The sequence below is a fragment of the Oxyura jamaicensis genome, chromosome 6, assembly GCF_011077185.1.
Source record: "Oxyura jamaicensis isolate SHBP4307 breed ruddy duck chromosome 6, BPBGC_Ojam_1.0, whole genome shotgun sequence".
NCBI lineage: Eukaryota > Metazoa > Chordata > Aves > Anseriformes > Anatidae > Oxyura > Oxyura jamaicensis.
The window spans coordinates 22,971,720-22,984,318 of record NC_048898.1 but is presented as its reverse complement, the minus strand read 5'-3'; the positions used below and the strand labels follow the sequence as shown (position 1 = coordinate 22,984,318).

At 52.7% G+C, this 12,599-nt stretch overlaps 1 protein-coding gene across 2 annotated transcripts in view; it reads left to right on the top strand.

The window, feature by feature from the left end:
* Positions 1 to 9,378, top strand: part of NT5C2 (5'-nucleotidase, cytosolic II) — a 58,010-nt gene extending 48,632 nt beyond the window's left edge. For both annotated transcript variants that reach the window (XM_035329816.1, XM_035329817.1), the window contains 11 exons: positions 400 to 493; positions 1,476 to 1,529; positions 2,712 to 2,795; positions 3,412 to 3,453; positions 4,354 to 4,461; positions 4,786 to 4,852; positions 5,491 to 5,661; positions 6,447 to 6,498; positions 6,749 to 6,809; positions 7,351 to 7,527; positions 7,728 to 9,378. In XM_035329816.1, coding sequence (XP_035185707.1) covers positions 400 to 493; positions 1,476 to 1,529; positions 2,712 to 2,795; positions 3,412 to 3,453; positions 4,354 to 4,461; positions 4,786 to 4,852; positions 5,491 to 5,661; positions 6,447 to 6,498; positions 6,749 to 6,809; positions 7,351 to 7,527; positions 7,728 to 7,979 — 1,162 coding nt within the window. In that variant the 3' untranslated portion in view covers positions 7,980 to 9,378. The remainder of the gene's footprint in view (positions 1 to 399; positions 494 to 1,475; positions 1,530 to 2,711; positions 2,796 to 3,411; positions 3,454 to 4,353; positions 4,462 to 4,785; positions 4,853 to 5,490; positions 5,662 to 6,446; positions 6,499 to 6,748; positions 6,810 to 7,350; positions 7,528 to 7,727) is intronic.
* The last annotated feature ends 3,221 nt before the right edge of the window (positions 9,379 to 12,599 follow it).

Below are 12,599 nucleotides of genomic sequence, written 5' to 3'. Positions count from 1 at the left end.
CCGCAAACTGCACACTGCCAGTCTTTCACTCTGTTAAAATGGAAATGGTTCATGCACTTAATTATTCTTTTTTCTTCTTGTAATACTGTGGGAGTTGCTGTTGTAGAAAGCTGTATTGTTGCTGTGAAGTCACAGGCCAGTACTTAAAAGCTCACATCCTAAAATTTTAATCAAGCATTATTGGGTAACATGCAGATCCTGTTAAAAACTCTGGTTGTACCCTCTTTCAAGTCTGAGCTGCAGTAAAGGAGTCGATAAGAAACTCATATGGTAAGCTGAAAATGCAAGCTTCAATCAGCATTTTGAATCCTCTCTCTCCTTGGCATGTTCCTGGCTCCCACACCACTTGTTTCTCACCTGCTCCGACTGGCTGCTACAACCTCTCCTTTCTCCCCACAGCTGTGAAACAGGGTTTAAAGATGGAGACCTCTTCATGTCCTTCAGGAGTATGTTCCAAGATGTCAGAGATGCTGTTGACTGGGTTCATTACAAGGTGATTGCAAGAACTTGAGACATCTGTAGTCCTAAATGAGTTAGAGGGACTGGTTTGTAACTCTTCAGTTAAGATGCTAATCTAATTTTGGGCAAGAGCCCTGCTTTGCCACCTAGTGAGCAAATAATAAATAGCAGTTTTATGTGAGTAAGTTGAGATCTCTGGCACTGGAGGGTATCTGTGCTGCCTCCTATTCCTTTCACTGTGCCCAGATTCTATTTCCTTACTGTAATTTGTGGGTGTTAGAACGTGGTGCCGTGAGGAAATTTGGAACTTACAGCCCACAACTTGTACGTTGTTGTAATTTTTCAAAATAGCAATTTTCCTGTAAATAATTACATTGGTACTATCGTATGTTGTCTGAAAGGCACCTGCATGAAACAGAGAATTCATCAGAGACGAATTCACCCTTTCAGCACACTTGTGCAGAAGTTTAGAATATAGTTCTTGGGAGCATTATCGCCTCATTAAAGACCTGATTTTGTTGTTCCTCCTCATCCAAGAGGTCTGTTGGGGTGGGATGGAGAGCCGGCACAGGAGAATTGTGCTCACAGTTGTACTTGTGGGGGTTGTTTGAGTCATGCAGACGTCGGGAATCTATTCTTCTTTCCTTATGCAGTGTTGTGTGATACATGTTGGAGTTGGCCTTTGAGTAAAGCATTATGGTCAGTGGTGGAGACAGGTCGTTGACTGTCTTGTTTGGTATGGCAAATCTATTTTTTGTTTGTTTCTATTGTATTCCCTTCTGAAAGGGTTAAAATGCTGTTGAAGTGGATTATTTACCATGGTGAGGGAATCGATGGATCACAGAGTTTGTGATGGTCCCTGCTACTCAAAGCCTCTCATCTCTAGAGTCACTGGTTCAGATTCGCCCTGGTTTGTACTTTCACAGCATTTTGAAGTGTGAAAGTTGGCATTGCTTTGATGTCTCTTACATCATATGTTTCCGTCACCTCACTGGGCTCTGTTGTTTCTATTTCAGGGATCACTCAAGGAAAAGACCCTCGAGAATCTGGAGAAGTACGTGGTGAAAGATGTAAGTGCGAAGTTCCTTTACTTGTGCTACGTGACACTCTGTACTGAGTGAGCAGGCAAGAAATAAATTAGCTGATTTGCTTTACTAAGTCACAAAACAGATAACGCGGTGACTTCTATTGTAATAACCAACAACAAAGTGGAAAGTTCGGACGCAGCCTTTATTCTGAGCCAGTGATCCACGTGATTTCGTACTCACGCGCGCGTTTTTACGTAAAATATAAAAGGCAGAGGAAACGTTATCTGGGACACAGGTGAATATGCTGGCAAGGCTGCTGTTGTTTCTTTTGACGGTGAAAGCAGCTGTGTTCCCTGCCCGTGTTTTCTCTGCCTAGGCAATCCTCTGCTGCAGACGTCTTTTTAAAAAGTAACAGGCGAGCATCTTTTAGACAGAAGCACTCCTTAGCCATCCTGCAAAAGCGTCACACACGTTATATAATGAAGGATCGAGGGAAAGACCCTGAAAGTCTCACCAGTGCCCAGTCTCCTGAAACTCCAAAATGTGTGCTCAGCACATCTAACTGAACGGGCTCCAGCAGTTCCTTTACTCTTGCCCTCTCTGCAGTGTGCAGGGCCCCTCTGGACCAGTTATGTTATAATTATTCCTTAGTTTAAATTATCTCTGTGGGCTCCTCGTGCGGTGGTAGACTTTCACTTTCAAGCAGTTAACCTTGTTCCCAGTTACACGCCTGCAAAATTCTTAGAAAACCGTCCTGTGAGGTAATCAGCCGCTCTGGAAACAGTCTGAGATTTATGATTCAATAAAAATAGCTCCAGGAATAAATTCTCCCTAATTTGAGGTCAGAATTACAATATACTTCAACTTGTGGCTCGTGGGAGCTCAGATTTCACCTGCCTCTGGTCCTGTTTCAGGACAGGATTTGGAGCTGGAGGGGCGGCTGCGGAGTGCTGGCAGCAGCAGCAGCACGGGGTGCCTGGCACTGGCATGGCAAAGGCACTGCAGCCCTGCTGAGCCATTTCCCCTTCCCTCCCTCCCCTGGGCCGTGCTCTGGAGGCATTATGTGGACCAGCAGCTTTCCTGGCTCTCTGGCCAGCACAAAACATGTGGGTTTCTGTGCTTGTTGATTTGATTTGCCTTCTTTCGTCTGGTGGGATGGTAGCTGAGCGGTGTTTTGCCCGTGATGTATCTCTGTGTCTGACTGCTCTGTCTCCTGACTTTCAGGGGAAGCTGCCACTGCTGCTCAGCCGCATGAATGAAGTCGGAAAGGTGTTCCTGGTCACAAACAGTGACTACAAATACACAGATGTAAGTGCTACAATTGGGGTACCGGGATATCATGGAATAAACTAAAGCCAGCTATTGTGTGGGGTTTGGTAGGACATCTTCTGGTGGGGAATTGGGTGCTTTCTGAGCGAGGATGGTCTGCTGGTGAATGCAGATTAGGTCTTGAGACGTCTTTTATAGCCCCGCTTCCGTTACTGACCTAGCATGGCCTTTGAAATGCACACCTTCTTTTTCAAGTGAGACAGTTGTGAGTGCAGAGAGGTCACCTAACCCATGATCCTGGAGAGGTCCAAAGCCACTAAGGGAAGTCTGGTGTGCTGCGGGCATCAAGGGTTTAGGCTCCTGGCAAATGTCAGGATGCTGCAACACTGCTAAATCAAATAATTATGCCATTAAAAAGTACCACAAGATGCATCTGAAGCAATGTGCAGATTCCTGAGGCAAATATGTTCTTTGAGTATAAAAACATCTGTTTTAAGTCCCTTCACTGTAAGGTCCCTCCATTCATTTTGTCACCAAATCTTTCCTGCAAATCCTGAAAACAAAGTTCTGTAGCCTGAAAAGCTAAAAGCAGAGAAGTATGTTTTTACAAGCTGCATAAAAACACAGCTTTGAAAATTTTCTTTCTGTCTTTCAGAAAATTATGACTTACTTGTTTGACTTTCCACATGGACCAAAGGTATGTGATTTCTGGACCGCAGTTCCAGTAGGAATTGATGTGCCTAATTATCTGTGTAGCTGGAAAGCTTTTTAATCCTGCTTCATCAGCTGCATGGGATTAGTTGCTTTAATCTGGTTAAAATACGCTTGCTGTTTAGTGTCCTGTCTGAATAGGATCAAAGCCAATACAATATAACAGAGAAAAGAGGCATCATCTGGTCTCAAACAATAATCTGCGTTAATGATAACATTATTTTAGTGGTAACGCATTTTAGCTGTGGCATTTTACAGCCAGATTCCTTACTGACCTTGCACAACATTTTAGAGGCTGTTAAAAATGTATCATGATGGAATGGAGTTTTCTAAAACAGCAGCAACACTTAAGGGCCTCAACTACGGTAGTTCCAAAAGTACGTCTTGCTTTTCCTGCTTTTCTGATGTCAAAACTCAGCCCTGAAACTTCTGGAGAGAGGCTTATGAGCTGAAGTTCTACGGCTTTCTCAGGGTCTCGTGGGGAGACCATCTCATACTCAAAAGATGTATTTCCACATGGTGCTTTGACGACAGAAGACTAAGGGAATAAATTCAGAACATGGAAAATCACAACTGATAGCTGCAAAAACTCCTTGCTGTGGTCTTGTTATCAGAAGGAGTGGAAACATGGAGCAAAAAAGGCTCATGAATGCTCAGTGTCATTTCTCACACCATGGCTGGGTTGGGCTGGGTTTGCCACAAAAGGGGAGTGCTTTAGGGGATGGCAGCCCAGTGTCCTGCCACAGAGGCATGAACGGGGGGAATCAGGAAATTTGATGGACCAGCAGTGTAATGAGGTTGTGGCTGGGGGCAGTGACACTCCCGTTAAATTCCCTGTGACTGTTTATGTTGTGCATGATTCTGAGTTTTGTTTTTGCCTTTGCAGCCTGGGAGTGCCCATCGGCCGTGGCAGTCCTACTTCGACCTGATCCTGGTGGATGCCCGAAAACCCCTCTTCTTTGGGGAGGGCACCGTGTTGCGGCAGGTGGACACGGTGAGCACCACACGGAGGGTACCTCTGTGGCTGGAAGGGCTCGTGTGGGGTCTCTGAGTGGGAACGGGCTGGACTTGCCCTAGAAATGCTGGGCTGGCTTCTCTGTGGTTCCCAAGCAACCCCACCACCTAGGACAGAGCAGGGCTTGAGGCTTTGCTGCTTTCCCTAAGGTACTGCAGGTGTCAATAGGGAACAAATGTGGAAAACCACCACTAGGCTGCCTGGTGGTGAGAAAGAGGGAGAAACAGAGAGTAAAGAAATGGTGGCACACACAAGATCCAGAGCACCAGCTGTTCCTTACTAAGGCAGTATCTCCATCCCCAGGTGACCGGGAAGCTGAAGATTGGTACCTACACTGGCCCACTGCAGCATGGCATTGTGTACTCTGGAGGTGAGGCAAGAACACTTCTTGTCCTGTGAAACGGCTCTGACGTGCCCTAGCGGCCTTCATCCACTCACGCTGGGTGCTGTGCCAGGCGTTAAGCGAGGCTGTTTCCCAAAACACATTGTGCTGTGTGCCTTTTGTGCACTGCACCAGAAACTCTCTATCACCACTGCTCCACAGAGCAGAGAAGTGGACCCATTCCTCTAATGCCCTTTTCTTCCTTGCCAGGGAGGGTCTGAGAAATGCTACGGCAGGGCTTTAGTGGGGAGAGCTGCAGCTGGCCCGGTGCAGCATACCCAGCTGTCCTTCCTGTGCTGCCTTCAGACAGCTCCTGGAGCAAGAAGGGCAGCAGATGGCTGCCCAGGGCTGTCCGTGATGCCCAGGGCTCCCTCACTGTCACACAGGGTGGGAGGCAGCACGTGTATCTGCTGCTGTGTATCCCTGCAAGGGCAAAACTGCCCTGGGTGAACTCCCGTGTGGGTGGGCAGTGTGCCTGTGCTGCCCGGGCCAAGCGGGGTGTTACACGTCCAGCAGTGGAGGTTTCTGGAAGGAAATTGGACTGGGTGCATCCCTAACCCTGGCCCTCTGAAATGAGCCACCTGTTTGGCTACCTGTTGTGAGTCACCTTGTTCTTCATCTCTCAGGCTCCTCAGACACTGTCTGTGACCTGCTGGGAGCCAAAGGGAAGGATATTTTGTACATCGGAGACCACATCTTTGGGGACATCCTCAAATCCAAGAAGCGCCAGGGCTGGAGGACGTTCCTGGTGATCCCCGAGCTGGCACAGGAGCTGCACGTCTGGACTGACAAAAGCGGTCAGCAGCCGGGCAGGGGAGCACAGGGGAGAGATCACCCCAGCTCGCCACCTCTCTCCCACACCCGTCCCCTCGGCCTTCTCCCGGGGGTGGGGTGTTGGTGGCAGGAGACAGGCAGCTCCCCGTGAGCTGCCAGCAGAGTCCCAGGCCTCTCCCATGCTCCGTCCCAAGCCTCTTCCCATCATCAGCCAAGCACTGACTTGGCCGGGGGAGAAGCTGCTGCTGGGTGGGGTTGAGCTGTTCCTCGTCCATAACCCAGCCGCCAAAACTCCTCTCCTTCTGTCCTTGCTGAGCAAGACACGCAGGTTATTGTCCCTGCAATGCCCGAGCTGTGACTGCTCCCCCATCTGCAGGGAATCCCTGCTCACCAGCCGTTTCCTTTTCCTTTCTCCCGCTTTCTGTGCTGCCCACGCACTGTGTGCTTCCCATCCTCCTGCACTGCTGCTTTTCTCCCGGGTTTGCCCGTTGGTGTGTAAGTGGGTCTGGGGGTTGCGCAGGTTGCCCCGTGGCTTGTTGGAAGGTTTTTGTGAGGGCTGTGAATGTTCGACCTCAAAAACAAAAGCTGCAACCAGAAACCAAGCTCAAAGCTGTGCTGGTGGCACAGAGCATGACTGAGCCCTCTCCCTGCACGGTGGCTCCGACATGCCACGGTCCTTGATGGAGCTCCCCACCACAGCCGTGCCAGGGGAGCGGGCAGGATGGCGGGTGTGCTTGCAGCCCTTCAAATAATTTGATGTCAGTGACTAAAACTTACCTTTTTCCCCTTTCTTTTCCGGATTATCCAGCCCTTTTTGAAGAGCTGCAGAGCCTGGACATTTTCTTGGCCGAGCTATACAAGTGAGTGCTCAAACACTGGCAACTTTCCTGCTGCCTCTCCCAGCCTAGCGACAGCTAAGGAGCGGCTGTGACAAACCCTTGGGGTTGGGTTGGCGGCGCTGCTGCCGGGGCTTTGGCTCAGGCCTGGGGTTCTTCCCGTGAGACCAACCTTCCCCTCCAGACCAGCCTCCCTCCCCCGAGCCCCCATCCCACAACATCTGGTTCTGAAAGGCTTTTCACACCGTGTATTTACCTTCTCGCCTGTAACTAGGCATCTGGACAGTAGCAGCAATGAACGCCCTGACATCAGCTCCATCCAGAGACGCATTAAGGTACCAACCATAAAAATCCCTTTTCATCCTTTTGGATCCTAAAAGGGCTTGACAACCCGACCCACTGCTCAGCCCTGAAATGCTTTGCTCTGCCTTCGGGTGGGCACGGCAGGCTTGGCAAAGCCATTCTGTCTGTGGACGCAAACGGAGGAGCTTCCCAGCTCACTGGTGTCACTGGCACTCCTGAAAGGCAGCCTGGTCTGGAACATGGTCTCCTTCCTCATGTACGTAGCACCAGCTGACGGTGCTCGGTGCCGCAGAGCGGGGCGCTGACACACGCAGGCGTGGAGGGGCCGTAGCCTCTGGTCCAGCCAGCCCTGCGTACGGGGTCACAGCCTGGGGCAGGGGCTGGCTCTGATTCCGCGTCTGCCTCCCCCTCTGTTAGCTGGGGTCGTGCTCTTCGGCCTCAGGATGAGAGCACGCGAAGCCTCGCTGGAGATCCTTGCAGATCTCACCTAGCGCCCAGCCCTCAGCGTTGTGGCTGGGTTGGCTCTGCGCTGCTGCGCGCCCGCCCGGGATCTAACCTGCCCTTTGCTCGTAGAAAGTGACCCACGACATGGACATGTGCTACGGGATGATGGGCAGCCTCTTCCGCAGCGGCTCGCGGCAGACGTTGTTTGCCAGCCAGGTGATGCGCTACGCCGACCTCTACGCAGCCTCCTTCATCAACCTCCTCTACTACCCCTTCAGCTACCTCTTCAGAGCCGCGCACGTCCTGGTGAGTCGCAGAGCCGGGGCATCCCCGTGGTGCCTGCATCGTGTGCCTGAGCACTTCCCTGAGCCAGGGGGAGGCACCTGGAGGGCTGGGTGGCGTTCGATGGGCCAGGGCCCATGTTCTGGGGGTTGCTCTCTGCCTGTCTTCAGGGAGATGCCCTAGGACAGGGACTCCCCTTACCATCTCCTCTCTTGCGTGTTTAGATGCCACACGAGTCCACGGTGGAGCACACACACGTTGACATCAACGAGAAGGAGTCGCCGATGGCCACGCGCAATCGCACCTCAGTGGATTTTAAAGATTCCGACTACAAGCGGCATCAACTGACCCGCTCCATCAGCGAGATCAAACCGCCCAACCTCTTCCCCCAGGCACCTCAGGAAATCACACACTGCCACGATGAAGATGACGACGAGGAAGAGGAGGAGGAGGAAGAAGAGGAGGAAGAGGAATAAGAAGGAAAAAGCAAAGCATCTCTGAAGACAAACCATGACTCTAGCAGTGATCAGGAGCAGATTCCTATGTGGGGGCCCTTGGGGTGATGGGTTTGGGGGGGTGTGATTCTTGCAAAAGGCACATTTTGAAAGTGTCCGGAAACTTAACAAATTAACACTAATCAGGAGGAGACCCTTGTTTTCAGTTTTGCAGACGGTTCAAAAAGCCGAAGGATTCTGCCTGGGTGGTGCATTCAGATCGGACTGCCTGCCTGTGCTGTAGTGCTGCTCCCATTACCTTTGGGGATGCTGCATGTTTTTCCCTCTCCCATGATGTGTTCCATTTGATTTTCATTTGAACGGTGTCCTGTAAACGGTTTTTGCCATTTGTTACATTCACTGTGAAGGAGGAGGGGATGTGCTGGGCCCTGCAGGAGACAAAACGATCCAGATCCTCCTGCCCGTGGGGCTGCTGCCCTTACCTCTCTTCTGTGTTACAACCACCACCCTCTTGGCCACGGCGCTGCTGTGGCTTCCAGCTCTGAGTTCACCCTCTGCTTGGTGTGAGTTTCTCCGTGTAAGTGGTTCGATTCCTCCGTCCGTCACAGCGGTGGGATTCCGGCTCTTACTTGCACAGTTGCAGCTGTACACGTTTCGGCTTGTAGGCGCTTGTTATCCCCTCCCCGTGTTTCAGAGCTTTTTTTCATCATTGGCATGTGATGCATGACTTCCAGCGCGTTTCTCCAGCAGCTGAGCCGCACACTGTTCTCAACTCGTTCTGTAGTTTCACCAGTAAATACTAACCCAGCAGCTCGAAGCTCCCGCTTTAGCGTTACGTTAGCTCTTTTCCTCACTGCCTGTTACTGACCTTCCTGTCTGCTCAGCTTTAAGAAAGTGAAGCATCCCAAAGACAAAACCAGCCACCATCTGGAGCAAAAGGGCCCGGTTTCCAGGGTGCCGTGGGCCACGCGTGTCTGCCCTAAACCAGGAGCGAGCACGCCGCAGGGCCAGCCCCATGGCACGAGCCGGAATGCTCCCATCCCGCAGGCAGCTGCCTTTGCCTTTGACCTGGCACGGAGCTCGCAGCTCACCGCAGGGAGCCGTGAGCCAGCCCGGGGACGGTGCGGGGACAGGGCACGGCCGGGCAGCAGCGCCCGGTGGCTTTCCTCCGTGTCGTGGGTGCAGCTTCCCTTGCTCCAGCCTGCGCCGTTCGCGTCTGAAGGGATTACAGCGGGGGCCCTCTTGTAATGGATTCGACTGTTGTTTCAGTACCATAAATGCATTTAATCTTTTTCTTTTTTTTTTTTTCTCCATTTTGAAGTACCTTAGGAGAAAATAAACAAAATACCACATCTGAGCAGGAAATGCTGCTGCTGAAGTGGCAGTTTTCAAGTCAATAAATCTTGATGTTTCTAAGAAACGTTGGGCTCTTTGTGACACGCTGAGGGCTGGGCGGGAGGTGGCAGGGAGAGCCGGGAGGGGCTGTGGGGAGGAAAAAAAAAAAAAAAGAACAAAAAAAACCTGCCCAGGAAGTGGCAGTGAGCCTGGCTGCAGGGGTTGGTCTGGTCCCCAGCTTGTGGGTGGCAGGAAGGAAGGGGGGGAATAAGGTTGGTGTTACAGCCATCAGCTGTGGGGGTGGGAGGGTGTGCAGACCTGATGAAACAGAGAAAAACCTGGGGAAAATCAGTGCTGGCACAGGACGGGCACCAGGTGGGCAGCAGCACACAGCCAAGGCTGCTGGTACTCCTGCACCCATGGGGACAGCGCGGGGGTCTGCACCCTGCTGCCCTCAGCCCGCTCCTGTAACCCAGGCGTCCCCGGCAACGGGGCCATGAGAAGGGAATTTGGTACCCAGGGCCCAACCAGAAAAGCAGCAATATGTGGCCACAGAGAATGGCCAAGAGTTTAGAGCCAGTAATACTTCAGTGATTGCTGAAAGCCCCAAACCCAGCACTGGATGCCTGGCCCCGTGATTTTAGGGGCTGGATTGCAGTGACCAGCCTCAGCTGGGCCAACTCAGCCACCTGGCCCGGCTGCAGGAGGGGTTTGCAGGAGCCCTGCCCGAGCCCTCTGGCTGAAGGCCATGCTGGGATTTGCTAAGTTTATCCGTCCTTTCGCCAAGCATAGCCGCCTGAATTTTTCAAGCTCTAGCTCAGCAGCTGGGAGGCTGCGGGCAGGGCGGTGCGGGGAGCTCCACACATTCCTGCTGCCTCCACGGTCCCACAAATAGCTCGCTGCCCGGCTCCCAGAGAGGACTCTGCGAGGTGGCAGCAATGGAAAATATTTGACCCTCGCTCACCGGTGGCAAAGCACTGGGCAGAGCCCGACGGCTGCCCTGGTACCGCTCCCTGCCCAGCCTTACACCGCTCCGCCCATCCTGCGATGGCCACAGCAAGAAAACACCAAGAGATGCAGGACGGCTGCGCCGCTCAGCACAACACCCAGCTCGCTGCTCCGGTGGCTGCCAGCCAGTGGCACGGACATTGGCTCCAGCCACGTCCTTCCCTGCTGAGCCCGGGGTCCGCGCACTGCCCGGACAGAACGCGTGCCATGGACGGACGGACGGCATTCACGCCTCTGAGAAACAAACGTGCTGTAGGGCGAGCAGGGTGTAAAGAAGGGCTGTTTCTTAGTGGAAGAAGAAGGCCACTGCCCTTGAGGGAGCGCTTCAAGAAGGACGTCAGCTGCTTGCCATTGCCACCACCTCCCCAGCTCCTGGCCACCAATGAGGGCCCCCCAGCTGCAGGATTCAAGGGCCCAGACCCACCGGTGCAAAGAGCAAGACCTGGCTCTGCAGGGAACGGGATCCGGCCTCGCCGTGGCTCTCGACAACTTCAGAGGAGGTTAAAGGCTGCCCAAGTGCCAACAGCGGCTCGTGGTCTGCGGAGAGCTGGGCCCAGGACCATCGGCATCAGCCCCACCACCCGCGTGCCGAAAGCCGTCCCTTTGAAAGGAGGGGGAAGCGTGGAGGAGGGAAAAATGCATAAACTGGAATGTCCAACAGAAAAAAAAATCATTTATCTAAAAAGAATAGAAATAAACAAAATGCTTTTAAACAAAATCACAAAATATACAAATAAATCTGGTACAAAATAAATAGGAAAGATTGGAAATCTACAACAAAATTTGAATAATTATAAAATCCGTTGGTATGACAATCAGGATATGAAACGTACACACTTCATTCATGATCTCAGTTGTGCTTGCTCAGGTTTATGTACACAGACGGAAATACTGCAGTCAGAACACTACAACTCCGGAAACCCGACGTCATGTACAATATGATACAATTGGCAGAGACCAGAGGTGCTGGACGACAGACACGGGGCAGAGCCCTCGGGAAGGGCAGCTGAGTGGGGCCAGCCAGCCACGAGAACGCAGCGCCGTGGGTGAGCGCAAAGCTGGGAGCAGAGGGGGGACACTAAAGGAGAATGGCGCCAGGAGGAGCTGCACAGCCCGGCACAGCCCAGCCCCAGGGTTTTGGGAAGGCCCTGATGCAGGAGAAAGGTTTGGTTTCGGAGCCCACCGGTTGCAGAGAACTGCCTGTTCACGGCTTCCTGGTGACCCAGGGACGTGCTCTCGAGTAGCTGGGTTTTCAGACTCAATGCATTTGGCATCCGGGTGTCTGCCCGGTGGTTTGGTTTCTGAGCTGTGACCTCCAGCTGTGCGTGCTGGAAAAAACACGTGCAGAGGGAGGTGAGTCCTTGAGCAGTGCCTCCTACCCGCCTTGGTAGTTCACTAGGCTAGGAACAAAGGCAGGGCTGCCACAGCATCGCCAGCTCCTGACCGGCGCCTCCTCCTCTCGCCCTCCTGCGAACCCAAGCACAGCACAGCGAGCCCAGGGGCGAGGTGGATGCGGCCCAGGCAAGAGCAGCAGCGCAGGAAGCGGCTGTGCCCAGTGCAAGCCCGCAGGGTGCCAGAAGGTCAAAACCCAGCGACGGAACCGGGGCTTGAGAGCAGGAATTGTGCCAAGCTGGCCTGACACTGCTGCACACAGATGCTCACCGAGAGCCCTGCCACGTGCCCACGCTGATCTTTGGGAGAAACCAGGAGGTTTCCTTCAGTATTGGCACTCCCAACTAAAGGCCTATGGTCCAGGCTCCTCATCTGACACCTAGAAGTTTCTCACTTGAATTTGGAAGGATTTGGTACAACGGTGATTCCCAGAGGTTGTCTTCCTTTTATAAAGCTCTGTGGCCTCCAGACAGCTGAAATGTGACACTAGACTGCTCCACCAAGCACTAAATGCTGGGATGAGCCTTTCCTCCCCAACAAACCCTGCTGCTCAGCCAACTTCTGTCCTGCCTCCAGGAGGAAAGACAAAAAAAAAAACGAGCCACCTCTTGAGCATGGAGCCGCCTGCAGCCTTTGCCCATCTCAGGCACTTGCCTGGCTCCAAGAGCGAAACCTGAAGCCAGGCTCTACAACAGGCAGTGCTTGCACCTCCCGTTCAGATGCAGCCAGAAGCCCTTCGTACCTTATTTCTGAGGTGCAGAACCATTATGGTCTGACCTGAGGATAACGAGAACGTCGTCGCTTCGACAGTTTGGTGCTACCGACCTGTGAAACCTCCTCTGCCACCTGTACCACGCCATGGGACCGAGGCACCTTGCCAGCACCCCCTTCCCTTCCCTCAGCTCG